General features: G+C 43.3%; 1 protein-coding gene across 4 annotated transcripts in view; it reads right to left on the minus strand.

Moving 5' to 3' along the window:
* ttll5 (tubulin tyrosine ligase-like family, member 5) overlaps positions 1–25911 on the minus strand; it is a 291222-nt gene that overhangs the window by 102872 nt on the left and 162439 nt on the right. For all 4 annotated transcript variants that reach the window (XM_080202142.1, XM_080202144.1, XM_080202141.1 and 1 more), the window contains exon 28: positions 10142–10308. In XM_080202142.1, coding sequence (XP_080058268.1) covers positions 10142–10308 — 167 coding nt within the window. The remainder of the gene's footprint in view (positions 1–10141; positions 10309–25911) is intronic.

A 25911-nucleotide genomic window follows, 5' to 3' on the forward strand; every position in this document is an offset into this window, starting at 1 on the left:
AGACGGATATAGAACAAGGAATGGTGTTTCAAAAAGAAATGAACCACCCTAGCTGCCAAATTTACACAACTCCCCAAATATTGGTCACATTTAGCATAAAATGGAAAAAATGTCGGAAACGAACAACAGGTCTGTCTGTCACCATTGAAAAAGGATAATGTTTCAGGTTAGATAAATCACCTCTCTCTCAGATGCTCTATATGCCCAGTTCTCTGCTCATATTTCAGACTTCAGTATTGACATTTCTCTTGAGGATGGAGTCTTAATAATTGGAGTGGGATCAGATAGTTCGCTAGCTGCCATGGTAACAGAATGCCTGCTGCTTAATACCTGGGTTACCTCTGAGTACTTGGAACAGCTCCACAGGTCACAGGACTGTGCTAATCAGCAAAATTCCTCAGAACGTATCATTAGACTGCATAATGCCACTGTGACCCTTAGCCATCGGTGAATCATAAATCTGGTGCTGTGAAATTCAGCAGTATACACTCCTGTGCAGCCCCTTGGAATCTGTTTCCCTCAGTTCCACATCCCTGCCATTTCCCCGCTCATCCATTATCCCCTTCCTCTTCCCCTGCAAAGACCTCTCCCACCTGTCTCATTCCCTATCCTTTCCATTTCCCTTTCACTTTGTTTCTTCCCCAAGTATTTACCCATTCTCTGGATTCTGCTCTTCCCCAGTTTTTGGTCAGGCATTGCATCTCCCAGCATCCCCCTGGATAAAAGGTTGTCCCAATCTCTCTCACCCTCCTGTTGTTGAAACTAGTTAATGGCAGATGAACCAGTAGTAATAGCTTTTTCTGATTCACCTCTATCAGATTTTCCCAGCACTTCGTTTGCCCAATTCTAATCAACAGAAAGAAAAGCAGGTGTCAAGAAAACTGAATTACATTTTTGACAAAGATAGGTATCAGTTCAGATGAAGAGCTGTCCATTCATTTGATCTCACTTAGCCTAAACTGAAGCCTGTCATTCCCAGACTGGGCTCTGCAGAGCCCTGCAAACTTTCCAGAGTGCGAAATAATCTGAAAGTGTTTGCCAAGGAGACAGTGTCTTCCAGATGGGTGCTACAGTCAATAGTAAAGTGTGAGCCAAGAGGCATGCAGCCACCTCACAGTGGCTAGCACAGTGGCACAGTGGTTAGCACTGCTGCCTCACAGCACCAGGGAACCGGGTTCAATTCCTGGCTTGGCTCACTGTCTGTGTGGAGTTTGCTCATTCTCCCCATGTCTGCGTAGATTTCCTCTGGGTGCACTGGCTTCCTCCTACCGTCTGAAAGGCCTGCTGGTTAGGTGCAGACCTGAACAGGCACCGGAGTGTGGCGACTAGGGGAATTTCACAGTAACTTCATTGCAGTGTTAATGTCAGCCTTATTTGTGACTAATAAATAAACTTTACTTTACTGCACATGCAGCACAGGGTGGGCTGGCTGTCTCACCAAGGAAGGGGATGTGTACGGAGGAGCACGGAGAATGTTATGAAGATTGGCTAGTAGCAGGTACCAGGCGAGTTCAGCTTTGTTCAAAAGCAAAGCACTACATAATTAATTAAACCTCTATTTCCTTAAGAACATTGTGAAAGAATTATTGTACAGTATTATTTAAATAGGGGGGATGGTGTCTCTGATGACGAAGCCGTTAGAAAAGGGGTCTTTCAACTAAAGAAGTTTGAGAACCACTAATGGCATTTCCACATTACAGACTTAATAGGCCGGCAGAGCCTCAGTTTAATGTCAACACCAAAGGACAACACCTGTTAGGCTAGTCTATGATCTCCACAACCTGTTAACCGATCAGAGTGTTGCCAACAAAGCCAAGTAGCAAGTGCAGGAGATGAGAATGACTAGCTATCAGTGTAAATGCCTATCCACTGCATAGTGCCCTCTCTCTCCTTCCATGAGGACCAAGCCATGTAAGGAAGGAAATGGCATAGACCGACCCACGATTCAAATTGTGAGAAAAGAGGCTTTAATGAGTGATGTAAAGCTAATGAATAGAGCAGAAATAGGGAGGATTGGGGTCTGGAGCCCCCCAGTGTGCTGTAGACATAGGGCAATAGAAACAAGATCCGCAATAACCAAATAACCTACTTTCAACTCTCCAACTCTGATCTCATGTGCCCCTATCACAACCCCCACACAGTATTGCTTTAAAACTCTGCCAATCTGACAGACAAAAACACATGTACACATGCACAAAAACACACACAAAACCAATTAAAAACAGACACAGAAAAATGCTCACACACACACACACACACACACAGAGAAACACACACGGACACATTAACCTAATAAAATCACTTTAAAAACACACATTAACAATGGGCATGCAGAAACTCATAAAAACTCCAACTCAAATACACACACAAACTCAGAAAGAAACAGAACCAACTCCACACTCTTATACATGCAGATGTATGAGGTCACTGCAAGCAGGGAAACAGCCACACAATCTAGAGCTGTGCACTCAGCCTGGGTATCTTATTTCTTTTTGAATGTGAAACTTTTAAACAAACCAGACACAATTGCTTCAGACAATAAAGTCATGCCAAAAAAAAAATTTTTTTAAATCTCAAGAATTTAACCAAATTCATTCCTTTCCAATTGCTCTGCATGTCAAGGTACTGATGTAGTGTGACACAGGGAATGTGGCCCTGAATCAAGCTAGTCTTCACTAGATAGTGGAAGCTGCCATTCAGTCACTTACATCTTTGCCTTTGACTCAGAAGCTGACTGATGTATGAATTCGAGCCCCACACCAGGTACTGCTAGCAAAGAGAAAATGCTGCACTATTGAAGGTATCATCACTCGAGCGACCACACTTCAAACACACTTTATCAGCTGTAAAGCACTTTGGGGCAATCTGAAAGACACTATAAAAATCCAGGTTTTTTCTGAGGAGGCCTGGGAACAGGTCATGTGCCTGGGAGCATCAGGCTAAGGAGCATCAAGAACAAAGGAAACTGAGTGAGGAGGAGGAGGAATTGGAGAAAACTTCCCTTTCCCTCTTCCAGCTTTTATACTCCAGGAAAGAGCAGCTAGTGAGGGTGTCAACAAGGACTACTCTGCTGTTCCAGTATGCATTTGATGAATTGAGTGCAGTGAATCAGATGAAGACTGTATGCTTGGAAGAGAACCCTTCTGAATGTTTGTCCAAGGCAGGAATATCTGTTCCAACACTACCTAAATCGGCATTACTTACTGAGCATCACTCAGGCAGGTTCATAAAATCCCACCTGAGGCCAACTGTTCTGGGAACCCGGAGCGGGTGAGTTGGTACCTTTATGTATTTAAAAACATGTGCATTGCACTGAATACATTATCAGTTCAGGTAAAGTCCTGGAAAAAGACTCACACCATCAGTGACCAGCATTTAAAATAAATGGGTTAACACTTCTTTATATAGTTGTGCAGTAATCTCAGGCTGACGCAGTAAGTGTCTGAATTGAAATTCCACCCCATCATTTCATGACCTTGGGAGATATTAGCATTTATTGTTTCAAATTCAAGCTGATAGTCCAGGCCCCAAGAAATCAATGGTTTGGAATGAATCCATGCCTCATGTGGATTCTTAACTCCCACATCACTCTTCACCTCAGAGATGCAATATGCAGGGACTAGCAAAACCACTGGTATTTATTAAACAAATTGGTTTTGCTTTGGCTGAGATGTGGCTGGTCCATGAGTAAGACAGGAGCAGTGAGGAGGGGAGGGCAAGGGGCTGCTGAGCTAACTTTTCTCATGTGTTCAGTAGCCAGTTAAGCTTGGTGCTCCTTGCATCATCAACTCGCCTTATTGCCCAAGAATCACAGTTTAAAAAACAAACACTTACATTAATGGACACAGAGAGGGCGATCACACTCCCCAAACAGGCACACATTTTCATTACTAGCCACTTGTGTGGTCAAATAATGATGTAATGCTGTTGTTATGTGGAGAGTCAGATGGCAGTATCTTCAAGTTACATTACTCAATTTTTGTTTTGAGTGGGAGGGCAGAAAAAAAGAATATTTCTATACCAGAAAAGTGGTCACTTAACTCCTTAGAATGAGAAAGAGCTGCAAGAAGCAGCATGGTATGGCCCAGCTTAGCAAGTTCTGGAAAACCGCAGGCTGCACCATTAACCCGGCCTTTGCCCATCTCTTTCACCTCCTCCACCCCTCTGAGATTGCTACAATCCAAGGCTTCTGGGGACCTGTGCATCTCCTGCTTCCACTATTGGCTGTCATGCCTTCAGCCACATAAACTTTAGAACTATAGAATCCCTACAGTGCAGAAAGAGGCCATTCGACCCATCAATTCTGCACTGGCTCTCCGAAATGGCATCCCACCCAGGCCCTCCCCTCTGTTCTAACCCCACACACTTACCACAGCTAATTCAACAAATTTACACACATTTGGACACCAAGGGGCAATTTAGCATGGCCAATCCACCTAACCCTGCAACTGATTTCCTCGTGAAATTCCCCCAGAGCCTTTCCACCTCAGCACCCCCTCTACGATTTCCTGAGTAAACAGGTTATGGGTTCAAATCCCACTTCAGAAACCTACACACATAACCCAAACTGACACTCACAGTGCAGTACAAAGGGAGTGAAGTTCTGTCTGAGGGGAGTTTTCCATGTTACCTGAGGTGAATATTTATACCTCAACCTAAGTCACTAGAACAAATTATTTTGACATTATCACACTGTTGTTAGTGGAATCTTGCCATGTACAAATTTGCTGCTGTGATTTCTACAATAGTGACTGGTTGTGAAGCACTTTGGGACATCTGGTAGTGGTGAAAGGTGCCAAAGAAATGCAATGTCCTTTTTCTTAAAATCCACTTCTGACCAGATTTTTGCTCAACTGGCCTAATATTTCCTTATGGGGTGAAATGTTGTAACACTCCAGTGAAGCCCAATGTGATATTGCGATGTTGTCTTTTGATTGGAAAGTGCATGTACATGGCCCGACCTGCCTGAAGGTCATTCTCTCGCTCTGTTATGTTCATTCAAGACCATCGGCAATCAGCATTTATTATTTTTACAATCTGAATTCCAGGAATGGAAGCCTCTGGCTGTGAGGAGTGTTCAGGAATTCCCATCGCTCATTCGCCTGCCAGTAACTTGGTGGAAGTTGGAGATGGGAGCAGGGCTCAGAGCTGTCACCTACAAGTGGAGATGGGGGAAGGGGAGAGCAGCATTGTGCAGCTGATACCATCTCTTCACCTCAAGACAATCCAAAGCAGAGAGGGAGTGGAAACTCCCCCTCACACACAGCATCCACTGAGAAAGCAGACTGCTAATCCAAAGGAAGGTGTTGAAGTTTCCAGCCAGTGCCAACCTGACAACAGCTGCTGATAAATTAGCCATTACAATCCCTCAATCCTGATACCGGGCCACTGAAAATATGACGTAATAGAGAACTGTGGAAATCACCTGTGAGTAATTTGGGGAAAATTCAGAGCTGGGCAGGGAGCTAGCTGAATACTGTAGCTAAGAAGTCTCTCCCCACTTCTGCTTCCACGACAAAGATTTGTATTTATATAGCACCATACCATAACATAAAACATTCCAAGTTGCTTTACAAGAGTGTTATAAAACTCATTAACAATAAGATACTAAGATAGGTGACCAAAAGTTTGGTCAATGAGGTAGTTTATGAAATGTTGTCAGGAGGAAAGCGACATAGAGATATGGAGAGATTGAAAGAGAAAATTCCAGAGCTTGAAGCCCAGGAAGCTAAAGGCACAGCCATCAAATGGTGTGGTGATTAAAACTGATGAAAAGCAGGAAGCCAGAATGAGAAAGGTGCAGATATTTCAGAGGGTTATAGGGCTGTAGGAGATTACTGAAATAGGGAGCGGTGAGGCTATTAAGGAATTGGAAAATAAAAATGAGAATTTAAACATCTAGGCCAGGAACTATGTGGATGTGATTTGATTTGATTTATTATTGTCACATGTATTGGGATGCAGTGGAAACTATTGTTTCTTGCATGCTATACAGACAAAGCATTCCATTCATAGAGTACATTGGGGAGAAGGAGAGTGTGCAGACTGCAGTGTTACAGCTAAGGTGCAGAGAAAGATCAACTCAATATAAGATTCAAAAGTCTGATGGCAGCAGGGAAGAAGCTGTTCTTGAGTCAGTTGGTACCTGATCTCAGACTTTGGTATCTTTTTCCTGATGGAAGAAGGTGGAAGAGAGAATGTCCGGAGTGCATGGGATCCTTGATTATGCTGGCTGCTTTGCCAAGGCAGCGGGAAATATAGACAGAGTCAATGGATGGGAGGCTGGTTTGCACGATGGACTGGGCTACATTCACGACCTTTTGTAGTTTCTTGCGGTCTTGAGCAGAGTAGGAGCCATACCAAGTGTGATACATCGGAAAGAATGCTTTCTATGGTGCATCTGTCAAAATTTGTGAGAGCCATAGTGGACATGCTGAGTCTTCTCACAACTAATTTTTAGATATAACTGAAGCAGTATAACTGGATATCAAAGCACTGATTACATTTAACTGCCATATAAATTGCACAGACTTAAAAAATTCTCAAGCTGTTTCTTCACAAGGGTAATAAGTGAATGGGACTTGGTGCGAATGACGCACGCACCCATTTTGGGACACCTCAAGGTTACAGAGGGAGCAAAAGTTAAGCATAGAGGTAACAGAGGCATGGGTGAGGGTTTCAGCAGCAGATGAGCTGAGGTAGGGCAAAGTCAGACGATGTTGGGGAGGTGGTAATAAACTGCCTTAATGATGGTGAGAACACGTGGTCGGAAGGTCATCTTTGGATCAAATATGACGCCAAGGTTGCAAACAGTCTGGTACAGTGACAAACTGATTCAGCCTCAGGCAGTAAGCAAAAGGAACAGAGTTTGTGGCAGAGACTAAAGACAAAACTTCAGCCAGCCCAATATTTAGCTGGAAGGCACCAAGGATAGATCCCTGGTGGACTACGGAGGCAATAATGCGATAGCAGGAAGAAAGGCCATTGCAGACGATTCTTTGAGAATGATTAGATAAGAAAGAATGGAAGCAGCTGGAAGAGGGGGGAAAGGCACTGGCGGAAGATGGTGTGACCAAATGTGTCAAACGGTGCAGATAAATTGAGAAGGATGGAGAAGGATATTTAAACAAACAGATTGAAAAGTAAGCTCTAATTTCCTTCTGCATTTGCTGTTGGAGGTCAATGGTACACTTTTTGGTTTACTGCAGCTGAGGGAGTTAAAGATACCTGGTGTGTTGACATTTTTCCTGCCTCATACGCATACAAATTTTGCAAAGCCAGTGATGCATGTCCCCCACTGTCTGCAACACCACTATGGGAATGGCTCAAAGTGAATTTGTGGCCTGGGTTTCCTTTACTGCATGATGTGGTAGTGTGGGAACTGTTTTAGATGAATCTGTGTCCTCGGCTCACGGTGCGTCCTCCTGGAATGCTGCTGTGTCGTTTGGAGTGCAGCTGTTTGAGAGTGTGAGAGGAAAGCAGGCTGCTACTTCACTTTGTGCCCCGAATACTGGAATAAACAGAGTTAGCACATCACTGGCAGCTGGCACAGTCTGGGGGTGGTGGTGGGGGGGGTAGCTTGCAGACCATTTTTGTCAGTCCACATTACAGTTAAGCTGGAGCCAGATTCTACAAATTGGAATTGAAATGGCATCAATATGATTTAAGCCTTGTACTGTCACATAAAATGACAATCCAAATGAAAAAGAAAAGACAGAGATTAGGAAAAGAGACAAAGAGAGACTGAAGGCAGCATGAAACAGAGAGAATGTGAGAGTCAGCATTAGAGAGAGGGACTGAGAAAGAGTGGGATAGAGACACAGAGAGGGAAAGAACACTGGTGGAAATGAGAGCAAAACAGAGGAGCATGGAATAATAAGAACACAGTGTAAGGAACACAGAACAAGGACAGCAGTGTGAGGAGGAGGTACAAGAGTCATTCCCATGAACAGGAGGAAGTACTATGAGTACCACAGAAGTAAAATCCGCTGGTTAATCATTTTGTCATTACAGATGCTGGTAGCTGGAGGTACCGTTACCAAGACATCAATAACCTATTTCACAGTTACCCCACCTCCTGACTCAATATTTCTCAGGAAAATAGACTAATTCTACAATGTGACTAGAAGTGAACAGGTGACATTAGACCACAATCATAAACCCACCCCCATATGGTCTGAAATCAGTAATGACCACCATACCCACCTCAACCACTTTTGTCTATATTGTGGATCACTCCAGCGACAAAAACATTGACATTGATTAGGAATCACATTCTCTTTCACTGCTCAAAGCTTACAGGTTACATTTGGGATTTGCCTGTAAGATTGAAGATCATACAAAATACATACAGCAGTGAGGCTCCCAGGAAATCCCTCACACAGTGAAATAGCTGCTAGCATAGTTAATATCATTCTAGAAGCCGTTCTTGCACAGTGAAGTAATTTCCTCACAATCCATCATCCAGATTCAGCACTGATCTAGCAACTTAAAATGCAGCATCCGTGAGGCACTCTGGGTCATCGACAGCAATGGATTTGTAACCTCATGACCAGGCATATCCCCCAGTCTATTATTTCCATCAACCCTGTTTCAACAGTAGCTAAAAATGAACTGTTAGCTTGGTGGGCCTACAACACTATAGAATCATAGAAAAGTTACAGCGGAGAAAGAGACCATTCAGCCCATCGCATCAGTGCCAGCTGAAAAGGAGAAAAAAGAAACAGGCTGCTCGTTTTAACCCCATTTTCCAGCACCCAAATCCGTAGCCCTATAGGTTATAGCAGATCCAGGCACCTTTTAAATGAGTTGAGCATTTCAGCTTCAACTACTAACTTGGGCAGTGAATTCCCGATACCCACCACCTCTGGGTGAAAAGGATTTTTCTGATGTTTCCTCAAATCCTTTTACCAATTACTGTAAATCTGCGCCTCCTGGCAATTGGCCCCTGAATTAGAGACTAAGGGCAGAATTTTCCCATCCCATCCACCTCGGGAATCGTAGCAGGCAGAACACGGCCATGCAAAGGTCCATTGACCTCAGGTGGGATTTTCTGATCTTGGGGCAAGTGTGGCCAGAAAATCCCACCCATAGTGTTCCCTGTCTACACCCTTCAACTCAGTTAAGTCACACAAGAGTACATGCAGGGCAAACAGCAAAAGCAGCATGCAATAGACAAAACAAAGCGATCCCATAACCAACAAGTCAGTTCTACGCTGTATAGCCTTAGCTGCATTGCATCATGAGTGGCGGTGGATTACCAAATAACTAACTGGAGGAGGAGGTCCATAAATAACATATTCCTCAATCATGGGGGAGCTCAACACATCAGAACAAAAGACAAGCCACTTGCAACAACCTTCAGCCAAAAGTGACAAGAGGATGGTCAACCTCAGCTTCCTCCGAAGGTCTCCAGCATCACAAAAGTCAATCTTCAGCCAATTTGATTCACTCCATGTGTTGTTAAGAAACAGCTGAAGGCACTGGATACGACAAAGACAATAGGCACTGCCAACATCCAGGCAACAGAACTGAAGACTTGTGCACCAGAACTAGCCATGTTCCTAGCCAAGCTGTTTCAGTGCAGCTACAACATTCATCTGCCTGACAATATAGAAAATGGCCCCAGTAAGCCCTGAATACATTTTTAATAATTCATTTGCAGGATGTGGATGTCGCTGTCTAGGCCAGCATTTATTGCCCACCTCTGGTTGCCCTTGAGAAAGTGGTGATGAGCTGCTTTCATGAAACACTGCAGTCCCTGACGTCCCACAGTGCTGTTCCAAACCACATATCATCCTGACTTGGAAATATAGTGCCTTCTTGATAACTGGAGCAAAATCTGGAACTCCCTCCCTAAGAGCACTGTGGAGTATACACGAAGGCAGCTCACCCCCTTCTCAAGGGCAATTAGGGATGAGCTAATGTTGGCCTAGCCAGCGACACCCATGCCCAGTGAAAGAAATTTTAAAAATCCAATCCAGGCTGAACACACTGTGGGATTGCTACTTGCTAATATTTGACTTGATTAAACTAGCCTGGCAGCAGTTCACATTTGTAAGTCTGACATAAAACACTTCAGTCTTTGCTAATGTTGAACAAATTAGTTTGGGAAAATGAGGGTTTGTTCTTCTGATCTTACCGGGAAGCTGCAGAAGCTATTCTGTCCACTGATCCAGAGTTGAGTATCTGAAGGTCAGATTGGGCAGCATGTATCGGGTTCAAGTTTTTGTTTGATGACTGAAGGTTTGGAGTCATAAGCATGTTTCCTCTGCCCAGTGCTCCGCTCGCCAGGGTCATGTTGGATAACTATGAGAAAAATACATCCACAATCATGGAGGGCAACATTATCAACTGATATAAGTGCAGACATCAGCCTATATTTTGACAAATATCAAAATATTGCACACAATAAAACAAAATAGATATATCTATGTGAGAAAATGAATGTAATGTCAAACAGAAGGGCTTTTAGACACAGAAAAGAAGCTTTTTTCCCCACGCTGAGGGTTGTGAGGTTGTGAAATTTGCCACTGGTGTTAGAGACTAAAAAAAGACCAAATTGGTGACTCAAATCTGCCAGGATTTGTGGTGTAATTACAGAATCAAGGTAGTCAATTTCTGTCACAGCCATCAGGCTTCTTTTCCCCAAAGAAAACATGCCCAAATTCATTAACTTAAACATCCAGCTACAGAGATCATTAAATGGGCAGATACAGAAAATAATAAATTAATGGATTGCTGGTCTTTATATTGAGAGAATAAACAGGCAGAAGTTATACTTCAACTGTACAAAAACATGGTTATACTTCACCTGTGAGCAACTCCTCAGGAAGGAGGATTGCCAGAGAGGGAGTGCAATGTAGATCTATCACAATAATACTCCAAGTGTTAATTTAAGAGAGGTTACACAAACAAGGCCTGCAATCCCTGTAATTTATAAGGTTAAGAACATAAGAACATAAGAAATAGGAGCAGGAGTAGGCCATCTAGCCCTTCGAGCCTGCCCCGCCATTCAATAAGATCATGGCTGATCTGTTGTGGCTCAGTTCCACTTTCCCGCCCTCTCCCCATAACCCTTAATCCCCTCTCTTATCAAGAACCCATCAACCCGCTTCTTAAAAATATTTAGCGAGGCAGCCTCCACCACTTCAACGGGCAGAGAATTCCAGAGATTCACCACCCTTTGAGTGAAGAAGTTCCTCCTCAACTCCGTTCTAAACCGCCTCCCCTTTATCTTGAGGCTGTGCCCCCTAGTCCTACTGTCTTTTTTGAGCGGGAAGAGTCTCTCCACCTCTATCCTATCCATCCCATTCATCATCTTATACGTCTCAATGAGATCTCCCCTCATTCTTCTAAACTCTAACGAGTACAAGCCTAGTTTATTCAGCCTCTCCTCATAGCTCAATCCCCTCAACTCCGGTATCAGCCTAGTAAACCTCCTCTGCACTCCCTCCAGGGCCAAAATATCCTTGCGCAGGTGCGGCGCCCAAAACTGCACACAGTACTCCAGCTGCGGCCTCACCAATGCCCTATACAGCTGCAGCAAGACCTCCCTACTTTTATATTCAATCCCCCTCGCTATGAAGGCGATATTAAGATATCATTTGATGAAAATCCAGAAGTATTATGGGGTATTTATGCTGTTTTGGGACCCAAGCATTCGGGAATAGTGCCAAGAAGACACAGGCCTTTCCTGAATTAAATCAGGAAATAAATCTACACACGATTCTGAACTTACTTCCACAAATAGCAGTTTAATTGCTAGATCAATTGTTAATTTTGAATCTGAGATTGACAAACTTTTCTTGAGTAAAATCTTTCAGGACGATGGAGTGATCCAATGCAGAACAGACTTGAAGGGTGGGATTTTCTGGCCACGTTCACCCCAAGGCCAGAAAATCCCACCTAAGGTCACCAGACCATTGCATGTCTGTGTCCCGCCCACTGGGCAGGTGGGATGGGAAAATTCCACCCTAAGTGTTAAATGGCCTCCTCCTGTTCCTGTGTTCGTAAGGACACAATGTCCCGACATTTGGGTTATTCTGACCATAATGTTAGGTGTGAAGACCTTGCATGCGACCTGTCGATGTTCAGTGCGTCACTTCCCTCCTCTCATTTTATGCTCTCTTATGTACTGAGAATCATCAGCTGTCACCTCGGCCACCAATGTCGATATCTCATCATCGTCACCAGTACATGCTGATCCAATGACTGCATGTCACCTCACCCTCTGCCTCTTGTGCTTGTTCAGTGAAGGAAGGAGAGACAGAAGGAAAAATTTCATTTTCACACACATTACATTTGCATGAGATCTTCAATCTCAGCATTAGAATTGAGGCATGGGAGGTGTAGGATGGGAGGGTATATGAGAATAGTCCTTGTTCAAGGGTCAAGGCTAGTCCCTACTCCCTTTCATCCCTCCTTGCTGTTTGACTTGCTCTGAAAATCAGTGCCTTCGGGGAGAGAGGATCCATCTGCTGGCTCAGTTAGCTGTGGGAAATTATGGTGTGAATCTATGGGAAACAGTCCTCAGAGTTGGCAAGAAATACTTGTGAAACCTGTAAATGCTCTGTCTGAATGATAATAAGCAGTCCCTAGAGTCATTTACCCTGTTGGCAGAGAGAAATACACCAAACTATCCACCGTGGAAATCAAGATGTTTGGTATGGAAAAACAGAGAATTGTGACATAAAAATTATTTTCTCAAGACTCACAGCCGGCTCCTTACCACAGTTAGTGTATAAAAACCACTGTGAGCTACTGAAGGGAATTTAGAAACATAGAGCACATAAACAGGCTGTTTGGCCCAACTGGTCTGTCCTTGTGTTTATGCTCACGTGTCTCACCATACGCATTTCACACAACTTCATTTCACACTATCAACGTTTCCTTCTGTTCCGCTCTCCCTCATATGCTCATCTTTTGGTTTGATTTGATTTATTATTGTCACATGTATTAACATACAGTGAAAAGTATTGTTCCTTGCACACTGTATAGACAAAGCATACCATTCATAGAGAAGGAAACGAGGAAGTGCAAATTGTAGTGTTACAGTCATAGCTAGGGTGTAGAGAAAGACCAACTTAATGCAAGGTAGGTCCATTCAAAAGTCTGACAGCAGCAGGGAAGAAGCTGTTCTTGAGTCAGTTGGTACGTGACCTCAGACTTTTGCATCTTTTTTCCAATGGAAGAAGGTGGAAGAGAGAATGTCCAGGGTGCGTGAGGTCCTTAATTATGCTGGCTGCTTTGCCAGGGCAGTGGGAAGTGTAGACAGTGTCAATGGATGGGAGGCTGGTTTGTGTAATGAATTGGGCTATATTCACAACCTTTTGTAGTTCCTTGCGCTCTTGGGCAGAGCAGGAGCCATACCAAGCTGTGATACAACCAAAAAGAATACTTTCTATGGTGTATCTGCAAAAGTTGGTGAGAGTCGTAGTTGACAGGCCAAATTTCCTTACTCTTCTGAGAAAGTGGAGGCATTGGTGGGCTTTCATAACTATAGCATTGGCGTAGGGAGACCAGGACAGGCTGTTGGTGATCTGGACACATCTACCCTCTGCTGAGCTCCAGACCTTGCTGGACCCCTAGATAAGCCATCCCAGTGCAGCTACGACACTGGCATCCACCTGACAATGTGGAAAATTGTCCAGTTATGTCCTGAAAAAGCAATAAGTCTAACCTAGCCAATTACTGCCTTAACAGCCTACTCTTGAGCAACAGCAAAGTGATGGAAGGGATTGTCAACAGTGATGTCAATCAGCACTTACACCTCTCTAATCTGCTGACTGACACTCCGTGACCACTCAGCTCCTGACTTCAATACAGCATTCAAACACAGGCAGAAAAACTCAGTTCCAGGGGTGAGGTGGAAGTGAATGCCCTTGACGCCAAGTCAGCATTTGACTGAGCATGGCAAAATTGAAGTCAATGGCGATAAGGAGGCAAGTTCTCCACTGTTAGGAGTCATACCCATCACACAAAAATAGGAGCAGGAGTATGCCATTCAGCCCATCATGCCTGGTTTGCCATCGAATTAGATTATGGCTGATTATCTAACTCAACAGCACCGTCCTGCACTAACACCATATTCCTTGATGTTATTAGTAATCAGTGCACTGTCTGGCCATGTCCCTCACTCCCAGGAGCTCCCCCAGGTTACCCTCAATAACAGGTTCACGTCTGTGTGAATGCATTATAAACCAGGCCACGTCCATGTGGTGTCAATATACGGCAGGGAGAAAATATCTGGCGAGTGTACAAGTTAATAACATTTAAATCTATTCAAATTCATGCAAAGAAGGTTCACGCCCATGTGAAGGGTGAGGAAAATTTTGAAATTGGGTTCTCATTGATGAGAACCACGACCTACGAGTCTTGATCTCTCGCCGGCAATCGCATAGATGGTAAACACTGGCTCAAGATAGCCTCCATTGGGTGGAATTTAACCGCTGAGTAGAGAGCTGGTGAGAGCTCTGTGTTGAAGGCCAGCCGTAACAGATACTTCAGTGGCTGTTACCAGACTCTTCCTGGGACTAAGGACGCCGAGTGAAAATATCACCTCACAAAAGCTTCTTTGCTGTCATGCCATCAGAAACAGCAGTATTATCCATTAATAGACCCGGCAGATGCCCAGGATCCACGGGTGACCCAAGGGGAAAGGTGACTGAGAACAGGATGCTGGTCTTGAGGGGGGAAAGCACAGGTTGGAGGCAATGATTGGGGACTGAATCTCAGCTGCACCCCGACTTATTGATCCCTGTCCCATCGATTAGGCACTGGATGCATTTGAATGAAGGTTCCCTCACAATGCCCACCCCTCCCACCACCCACCAGGGAACCAAGCAGAAAGGGTTTGCTGTTTGGGATTCCTGCATGGTATCTCCTTTGCCTTCAAGTGCTTCTATATCAGCAGGAGTGAAATGAGACACTTAAATGGTCATTAATCGCTGAGTAATTTCCTCCTGACTCCTCCATGCCTGTCCATTATGTACAATGCACAATTCAGGAGTATGTTGGAGTGCTCTCCAGTTGCCTGGATGAGAGCAGCTCCAACAACATTTAAGGAGTTAAATGCAATCCAGGTCAAAGCAGTCACTTTATGGGACCCATTCACCATCTTAAATGTTCACTCCCTTCACCACTGATGCACAGTCAGCAATGTGTCCACCCACGAGATACATTGCAGAAACTCATCAAGGATCCTTCCAAACTGGCAGCCTCTAACATCTGATAAAACAAGAGCAAAGGATGCATGGGAGCCCCAGTCCCTCGGGGCCCCAGCCAAGACACACACCATCCTGACTTGGAAATATAACTCCATTCCTTCACTGCCGCTGGGTCAAAATCCTGGAACTCTCTCCCTAACAGCACCATGGATGTACCTACAGCAGCTAGTCCAGAAGACAGTTGACATTCACCTTCAAAGGGCAGTTCAGAGTGAGAATCAGGTGTTGGCCTCGCCAGTGACATCCACACCCCAATATAGAATCTCCAAAAAAAGTGGGTGGGTGCATTTTAGGAGGCATGAAAAAGGTGGCTAGGAGGTGTTGAGAAACCTGGTAAGAAAATAGGCAGGTAGGCGAGGTTGAAGGGTATGAGGAGGAGATAGGTCAGTGGGATTGAGGAATATGAAGAAGAGATGGGTAAGTGAGGTTGACGGAGTAGATGGATAGATAGGGCTGACGGAGTAGATGGATAGATAGGGCTGACGGAGGAGATGAGTAACTGGGGCTGAGGGAGGAAATGGGTAAGTGGGGTTGAGGGAGGGGATGAGTTAGTGGAATTGGGGGAGTGGAAGAGATGGTATGTGGATTGAGGGAGGGGATAGGTAAATAGGGGTAAGGTGAAGTTGATCTGCAAAAATAGGCTGATCAAATTGAATCTAATTGAATCCCCTGTTCCCTGTTCCTTAGAGAAGCACTTTTTATTTTGAAGAGGTTTGTTTTTTCTTTCTGGCATGTCTAGACTCCAACACCTTTGGGATCTTTCATTTGAGCAGTCATAACTGCTGTATATTAAAAGATGCAGATCATCAAGGACTGTATGAAACAATTTGTTACAAGAAAAAACCATTTGGCTCAACAAAACTGTTGTTTGCACGATTCATAAGTGGGCCGAACCCACTCGAGATCCGTACACTTTCCTCCAAACCATTGTGAATCAAGCATTTTCATTAATATCTGTGAGCTTCTGAGTTTCTCTTTCTCAACAAGGAGTTCCTTTGTAACGTATCATTTGATCGTGAGTTTACCACTTCTTCTGGCAGCCAACTTCAGATTTGGAGTGTTAGGATGTGGGTTTGTGCCCACAGCTATCTGGATGGTGAACTCCCAATATTAAACATGTGGCTGTGGGAAGGTGCCAAGTGAAGGTTAGGCAATACCTCACAAGGAGGAAGGAAACCTGAGAGGAATCAACAAGCCCACTGCGAGGACCTCCTGGTATGGGTTATAGAGAGTCCTCACAACTCATGATAGGGGAGACTGCTTCGAGGAAAAGGGAGGGGAAAACATAATGAACATTATCACCATGAGGATATAAATACCAAGCCCACATTAAAACAGAAAAATGTACACAATTTCCCAGGGAATGTTTTCACTTGCTTTAAATATACTGAATCACAAGAGCAGTGATGTAAGTACATGGACAAGGGAAAACCATTTTGTGCACAGCAAAATGTCAGTTGCAGCACTAAAAGAGAAGGACCATTTCGTTTGCTTTTGCTGACATTAATGCGGATGGAAAGTTGCCCAGAAGAACTTCCCTGCTGCTCTTCCTCGAAATCCTGGCTGTACCTCAATGCTAACAACTCCAAAGTCATAGATTCAATCCCCGTAACGGCCAGCGTGGCTATTCACCTTGGAAGTCAGCTAATACCTTCCCCATTTCACATGCACTTGAAGGAGCAGGTGGGGCTTCGGTTTAAAGTTTCATCCAAAAGGTGGGACCTCCAACAGTGTAGCCCTCGGTCAGTACTTCAATGCAGTGTCAACCTCAGTTCTGGGTTCAGGTTCTCAAGACATCCAGCAGGCATTTGATAAGGTGCAGCACAAAAGGTTAATACACAAGGTAAGATCACATGGGGATAGGGGTGATTTAGAGGCTTGGATAGAAGACAAACTAGCTGACAGAAAACAGAAAATCAAGATTGGTGGCTCTTTTCCTGGTTGACAAGATGTAACTAGTGGGATGCCACAGAGTCAGGTCCTCAGGCCCCAACTATTTACAATCTATGGGGCTGATTCTCCCAAAGAAGTTCGAAGTGCTGAATTCACGGGAAAAACTGGTGTAAATTACGATTGTTTCTTCAGTGACAGTTCAGACTCGGATCTCCACTACTCCGTACAATGCAGAGGATACAATTGTGAATATCATTAAAAGCTCGGGTGGCAGGGCCCATTCACGCTGGAGACTGACAGTTCTGGAATTCTGTACATGCACAATGGCCCCAAACTGTCAGCCTGCATTTTGCTGGCCAGCCAGCTCGATTGCTGGCCAGCCAAGGACCCCCGTAATGCTGCCCCTTCAGCAACCTCCCCTCCCCCACAGCTGATTGCGGCTGCTACGACCATTCCCAGACCAGCCCTGAACATCCCCACACCCCCGCCCCCACCCCCGTTCAGGAGCACCCCAATCTAATTGAAGTATATAGGGGATTGATAGGATAGATGCAGAGAGGATGTTTCCTCTTGTGGGTCAACCTAGAACAAGGGATCATAGCTTTAGGATAAGGGGTAGCAGATTTAGAACAGAGATGGGAAAAAAATTCCTTCTCTCAAAGGGTTGTGAGTCTGCGGAATTCACTATCTCAGAGTGGGGTAGATGCCAAGACACTGAGTAAATTTAAGGATGAGGTAGACAGATTTTTAAATAGTAATGGGTTTGGAGGGTTATGGAGAATGAGCAGGAAAGTGGAGTTGAGGTCGAGATGAGATCAGCTAAGATCATATTGAATGATGGAGCAGACTAGAAGGGCTGAATGGCCTCCTCCTGCCATTAGTTTTAAGTTCTAGAGTGAACATGCGAACATATGACAAAGGATCTAGAGCAGTCTATTTCCTTTGAGCCTGCTCCAACTTAATTCCATTTTCCTGCACTACCCTTGAGATGGTGGGGAGTACTGGGTTGGGAAATGTAATTTCTGAAATGGAAGAGATGCACATAGACAAAGCAGCTGTACTCTGGGCCTAATTCAGCAGCTTTTTCTGTGGCAGTCTGAACAGCTCACATATAGTAAGGGCCCAAACACTGAGGAGAGTGTTACACATTGGGAAGCCACCTGGATGAAGTGGACATGATATGGTAGAGTGGCGAAGGAATCTATACTTTTGATAGAACAAGTTGCTGGAATGAAACAGCACATTGTACAACAAATCAGTTCATCCAAATCAGGCAAATATACAAATCTTCCCTTTTACTTTGACCAGCAGACCACACTCGATGGATAACATTTCATCAACTATAATATCAACTGGTTTATTTTACTTGCTATCCATTACATTCAAACACAATATATGTCACACCCCAAGATTGACAAGAAGATTAAAGCACCATCATGTCAGCTATCTATCAAAGTACAATCAATGTAAGACCACCAACTAGAGCTCAATTAACCAAGAAACATTCCACCTCAATGTTACCAGGCAACAGCCCACTTAAAATAATGAAGTTCATAGAATCTGGAATCAGATTACACAGAGGCGGAAAGACAGGCACATGGATAGCAGGGTGTAGGAGATAGCGGGTGATATACAGAGAGAGATTAGAGAATGTAGCTGAGAGAGACAGGGACAGAGTGAACAAATGAAACAGAAGCATTCGGGCCGGAAGGGAATAGCTGAAAACAGAGATACAACACCAAGAGAAGAGAGACAGCAACTGATCACGGCCAGCTGCGAGGGGAGCCAGAGTGAAAGCAGATAAGAGAGACACAGAACAGAGACAGAATAATCAACAGCAAAGGAAAGGGAGAACAAAAGAGTGCAGATGTGCCTTTTACCAGTTTGTATGTTGTCCCCTTCTCCTACACTCATGGTTTTACATGTATTTGTACTCCAGAGTTAACCTTTGTGATTCTGCGGCCCCCAACATGAAATTCAGCCCAGAATAATGGGAAGGAAATCTCCATCTATTGCTGGATAGATAGTATTTCTCAGGCAAGCTGAATTAACTTTTCTTGTCAGACATTCAGGAAATACAATTGCTCTTGATGCATCACAAACTAGCACTCAAATGTTTACGGTGTGAAATAGAATCATGGTCAGGCATTTAAGGAAGTCTTCAGTGATTGCTGCAAAATTGAAGCAAATAACTGCATTGAACATTGTAGCTTTACTCTGTATCTAACCCCGTGCTGTACCTGTCCTGGGAGTGTTTGATGGGGACAGTGTAGAGGGAGCTTTACTCTGTATCTAACCCCGTGCTGTACCTGTCCTGGGAGTGTTTGATGGGGACAGTGTAGAGGGAGCTTTACTCTGTATCTAACCCCGTGCTGTACCTGTCCTGGGAGTGTTTGATGGGGGACAGTGTAGAGGGAGCTTCACTCTGTATCTAAACCCATGCTGTATCTATCCTGGGAGTGTTTGATGGGGAAATACACAGGATGCTTTACACTGTATTTAACCCCGTGCTGTACCTGTCCTGGGAGTGTTTGATGGGGGACAGTGTAGAAGGAGCTTTACTCTGTATCTAACCCCGTGCTGTACCTGTCCTGGGAGCAGTTGATGAGGCAGCGTAGAGGTGTAGTATTAGCGAGTTTGGGATGTCAGGGTTAACGTGGAACCTGGGAAATAGAGTCATAGAGTCATAGAGGTTTATAGCATGGAAACAGACCCTTCGGCCTAACTTGTCCATGCCGCCCTTTTTTTTAAACCCCGAAGCTAATCCCAATTGCCCACAAATTTGCCCATATCCCTCTAAACCCATCATACCCATGTAACTATCTAAATGCTTTTTAAAAGATAAAATTGCATCCGCCTCTATTACTTTCTCTGGCAGCTTGTTCCAGATACTCACCACCCTCTGTGTGAAAAAAATCGCCCCTCTGGATACTTTTGTATATCTCCCCTCTCACCTTAAATTTATGCCCTGTAGTTTTAGACTCCCCTACCTTTGGGAAAAGATATTGACTATCTACCTCGTCTGTGCCCCTTATTATTTTATGGACCACTATAAGGTCACTCTTCAGCTTCATATGCTCCAGAGAAAAATGTCCCTTCAGCATCTCCTTATAACTCAATCCATCAAGTACCGGTAGCATCCTAGTAAATCTTTTCTGCACTCTTTCTAGTTTAATAATACCCTTTCTATAATAGGGTGACCAGAATTACACAACGTATTCCAAGTATAGTCTTACTAATGTCTTGTACAACTTCAACAAGACATCCCAACTCGTGTATTCAATGTTCTGACCAATGAAATCAAGCATGCCGAATGCCTTCTTCACCACTCTATCCATCTGTGACTCTTCTTTCAAGGAGCTATGAACATGTACCCCTAGGTCTTTTTGTTCTGTAGCTCTCCCCCTCGCTATACCATTAACTGAGTAAGTCCTGCCCTGGTTCAATCTACCTCACATTTGTCTAAATTAAACTCCATTCTGTCATTCGTAAGCCCACTGGCCCAATTGATCAAGATCCCGCTGCAATTGGAGATACCCTTCCTCACTGTCCACCATGCCACCAATCTTGGTGTCATCTGCAAACTTATGCCCCCTATATTCTCATCCAAATCATTAATATAAATGACAAATAACAATGGGCCCAGCACTGATCCCTGAGGCACACTGCTGGTCACAGGCCTCCAGTTTGAAAAATAACTCTCTACAACCATTCTCTGGCTTCTGTCAAGAAGCCAATTTTGTATCCATTTAGATACCTCACCCTGGATCCTGTGAGATTTAACTTTATGCAACAACCTACCATGCGGTACCTTGTCAAAGGCCTTGCTAAAGTCCACGTAGACAACATCAACTGCACTGCCCTCATCTAGCTTCTTGGTTACCCCTTCAAAAAACTCAATTAAATTTGTGAGACATGATTTTCCACTCATAAAGCCATGCTGACTGTCCCTAGTCAGTCCTTGCATCTCTAAATGCCTGTAGATCCTGTCTCTCAAAATACCTTCCAACAATTTTCCCTAGGCTTTTCCCTGCAGCTCTTTTTAAACAAAGGCACAACATTTGCCACTCTCCGATCTTCAGGTACCTCACCCGTGCCTATCGATGATTCAAATACCTTGGCTAAGAGACCCGCAATTTCCTCCCTAGCCTCCCACAATGTCCTGGGCTACACCTCATCAAGTCCAGCAGATTTAGATACCTTGATGCTTTAAGACTTCCAGCACCTCCTTCTCTGTCATATGTACACTCCATATTACGGACAAATAGATAAGTCTGGTAGGAGTTGGCATGAAGGGCAAACCTAGTCAGGACGATATCCTGTATGTATGTACATAATTGTGTGTTATTAATAAACAGCTACTGTTCAAATAGGTGCGCTGCAGTACTGAATGTAACTATTGCTGAGAAAAGAGACAATTGTAGAAGGTTTTCATTTTGCACTCATCAAGACAATTTCGCAAGAATACCAATATAAAGGAAGACATGGTGCTATTTTTAAATCCGCAGCTATATGAAATAATTTCCTTATATGTCTTGATGGGTTCCATCCTGTGCTCAAATTCACCTGTGAAATGAAGCAGTCAAATTCATTTCCTTTCCTTGACATACTAGTTAATAAATCTGCCAGGGGATTCTCCACTACGGTTTACTGCAAGCCCATCTTCACTGATCAAAATATGCTTTTGGATTCTTCATAGTTCCACGCTCTATAAGATGGGTCTTATCAACAACCTGGTAAATGGGATGCCAGCCATTTGTTCAACATGTGAGGTTGGTGCTGAAATAGGTGCATCAGAAGAAATACAGCCTGCGGGATAATGCCTGCCCTAGTCAGATCATTTTGAGCTATACATCGTGGTGCAGGGGGTAACATCTGGCCATGGATTGGATATTGGCCAGCTAACAGGAAACAGAGAATTGATATAAATGTGACAAGTGGTGTGCCACAGGGATCAGTGCTAGGATCTCAACTGTTTACAACTTATATAATGACTTGGATAAAGGGACTGAAGGATTGGTTGCTAAATTTGCTGACGACACAAAGATAGGTAGGAAAGTAAATTGTGAAGAGAACATAAAAAGGCTACAAAGAGATATAGAGAGGCTGAGTGAGTAAGTAAAGATGTGGCAAATGGAGAATAATGTTTGAAAATGTGAAACTGTCCATTTTGGCAGAAAGAATAAAAAACAGGCATATTTTCTAAATGGTGATATTGCAGAGCTCTGAGGTACAGAAGAATCTGGGTGTCCTAGTGCATAAATCACAAAAGACTAGTATACAGGTACAGCAAGAAATTAGGAAAGTTAATGAAATGTTATCATTTATTGTAAGGGGAGATTATGCTTCTGTTGTACAGGATATTGGTGAGGCCATCTCGGCAGTACTGTGTACAGTGATTATATCTTATCTAAGGAAGGACGTAAATGCATTAGAAACAGTTCAGAGAGGGTTTACTCAATTAACACCAGGAATGGTGTCTTATGAAGAAACGTTAGTGAGGTTAGGTTTGTATCCACCAGAGTTTAGAAGAGTAAGAGGCGACTTGATCAAAACCTTTAAGATCCTGAGGGGTATTGATAGGGTAAATGTGGAGAGGATGTTTCCTCTTGTCAGAGAATCTAGAACTAGAGCCCATTGTTTAAAAATAAGAGGTCATTCACATAAGACAGAGATAAGGAGAAATTGTGTCTCTCAGAAAGTTGCGTGTCTCTGGAACACTCTTCCTGAAAAGGCAGAAGAGGTTGGAAGCAGTATCAGTAGGAGTGGCTATGATATCTTGATAAATGTGCTGCGCTTAGAGAATGTTGTGGAAAAGAAGCAGTGTGAGCCCTAGCCACCTTCACAGCGAAGAGTTTTGTGTCTGTAAGGCTTGGATACAAGTCTTGAATTTGTATTGTTGAATGAGAGAAACCCCCTATAGCAGCAGTGGATGTCTTGTGATAATATTACTTAGATTTTTATAGACTCAAATCTATAATTTTATCCTGAGAAGGGATATTTAATTGTGAGTCTAACTAAGCAGAAATCATTTAGGAAATGTATGCAGAGCTATTTTTAATTTTATAAGTTTAATTTTGTACATTTAAATTTTTATTTCTTTTTGTTAATAAATAGGTTAATATTTAAAATCTCCAAAAGTGGTTTTGGAGTTCTTATTCTTGACCTCAGTGCAAATACTTTCTTGTATAAAATACAAATGGCAAATCACTGTGATAGCTTGTCCAAGTTTCCCTTTGGTATTTGGACAGTCCGGCAATTACCACCTGCCATATCAGAACAGCAGTCAACAAATACTTTATGAAGAGGTAGTTACTGTTATAAGATAGGAAATGTTGTGAACAGCAGCTGGAGATTTAAATTTAATTAATTAAGTATAGCTAGGAGAAAATCTAGTCTCAGTGATGATGATAATGACACTACTAGTTTGTTGTAATAAACTATCTGGTTTACGATGTCCCTTAGGGAAGGAAATTTAGTACCCTTATCCAGAGTGGTCTACATGTGACTTCAGACACACAATAATATGGTTGATTCTTAACTGAGTATCTACAAAGTTGAGGATATCAAAAGGGCTATGTGTAAAAGGCAGGCATTTAAAGTGAATAGGGCTGAGCTGGATGTTCTACAGGTAAATAAGACATGGATAGACATTTGCATTCGGAGATAAGTGAAGATTTGTGTTTCAACTGTTAAATTTCAAAGGGAGGTAAGGAAGAGTTTGCAACTTAGAAAATAAGGCAAAGTTATTACATTTTATTTCACCTGAAAATGGTGGCCATAAGGAAAACATAATAAATGGAAAAGGCAAATTTAAAAACAGGTAAGAACAATGGGAAAAGACGAAAGAGAAAAATATATTTAAACCGCAGTTGGTTGATGTGTTGAGGTGTGACCATATCCTGCAGACAGTGTTTGTACTAGGACAGAAGTGTGAAGAAGCGAAGTGAGCAGCCTCCAGCCACCCCAGAGAAGTGAATGGATATACCAAATAGTATTAATTTTGTTCTAAAGTCTGGAATTTCCATATCTGAGTGGGAGTGAGAGAAAGAGAAGCCCTGTGAAATACCTGCCCTGTGGCAACAATGTGGCACAGTGGTTAGAATTACCGCCTCACAGTGCCAGGGTTCCAGGTTCAATTCTGGCCTTGGGTGACTGTCTATGTGAAGTTTGTACATTCTCCCTGTGTCTGCATGGGTTTTCTCCAGTGCTCTAGTTTTCTCCCACGCTCCAAAAATCTGTGGTTAAGTTGATTGGCCATGCTAAATTGCCCCTTAATGTCAGAGGGATTAGCAGGATAAATACATGGGGTTACAGAGATAGGGCCTGGGTGGAATTGGTGTTAGTGCAGGCTTGATGGGCCAAATGGCCTTCTGCTGGACTGTATGGACTCTATGAACTAGTGGATTGTGCCTTGGAATTTTATAGATTATATATCTCTAAGGACTGTTCCCAAAATGGTTGTTTATTTGTAAGTCTAACCAAAGAAGAATCTTTTGGGGAAATGTTCTGTATGACTAATTTCAATGTGTAAATGTAATAAAAACATAGAAACATAGAACAGTACAGCACAGTACAGGCCTTTTGGCCCTCAATGTTGTGCTGAGCTTTGTCCGAACCCAAGATCAAGCTATCCCACTCCCATTCATTCTGGTGTGCTCCATATGCCTATCCAATAACCGCTTGAAAGTTCCTAAAGTGTCTTGCGTGTTTAAGATTTATTTATTTTTTGTTAATAAATGTTTTAATTTTAATATTTTAAATCTCTATTAGTTTTACTGGAATTTGTGTCTCCTGACCTACGTACACGTTTTTTCTCATGGTTATATATAAATAGAGAACAGTTGTGATTGCTTGTCAAGTTTCCCTTTGTGGGATTTGGCTTACACAACACTTACCACCTGCCAGATCATAACAAAAGGCACACCCAGCCTTCACTTCCTAAAAGCACTGTGGCTACCTACACCACATGGACTGCAATGATTCAAGAAACCAGCACATCCACACCATCCAAGGCAAATCGGGTCCACAATAAATGCTGGCCTTGCCCATATCTTGTGAACAACAACAGCAAAATCCTATCAGTGGCAGTGAGCAGATGTTGGCTGACATATAAATACTAAACTTCCCTGCTCTCCTTTGAGATAATGCTGTGGAATTTTATACGTCCATTTAAAGAGTGGACAAAGGCTTGGTTTAACATTTCATCTGAAGATGACATCTCTGGCAATATGCTGCTCCTTCAGTACCACACTGAGTTATCGCCTGAATGATCTTCTCAAATCTCTGATATGGAACTTGAGCCCTCAACGTTCTGACTCAAAGGTGAAAGTGGCATCCAAAGAGTTACAGCTGACACCTTGCTAATAAATTGTAAAGCTATCCGTAAAGGAAAGAGATAAAATGAAAACTTTAAAAAGTCGCTGCTACATGATTTCTACAGGCAAACAGAATCTCCAATACTGAGCAAACTGGACTCAGTAACCTGAGATATATATGTATGTCTTTTTTTACAGTGAAGGTATTCATCAAATTTTCTGTGTGGTCTTATTCCATCTCTCATTCGATCCCCTGGCGAGGATCCTTAAACTGAGAATAACAAGGTGAGTCAGTGCTGGGTGGACACACTCCTCATACCTCAGCTCATTCATTGCATACTTCCAGGCAAGTACTAGGAATCGCAGAGTACCGCAGCACCCTAGATTAAACATCAGAGAATAGACCACACATGCTCTGAATTTGCTAGCTGGTTGTAGTGTATGCGCCACAAACCACTCGAAAGGTTAGTTCA

This window comes from Carcharhinus amblyrhynchos, chromosome 14 (assembly GCF_965287045.1).
Source record: "Carcharhinus amblyrhynchos chromosome 14, sCarAmb.v2.hapA, whole genome shotgun sequence".
Taxonomy (NCBI): Eukaryota; Metazoa; Chordata; class Chondrichthyes; order Carcharhiniformes; family Carcharhinidae; genus Carcharhinus; species Carcharhinus amblyrhynchos.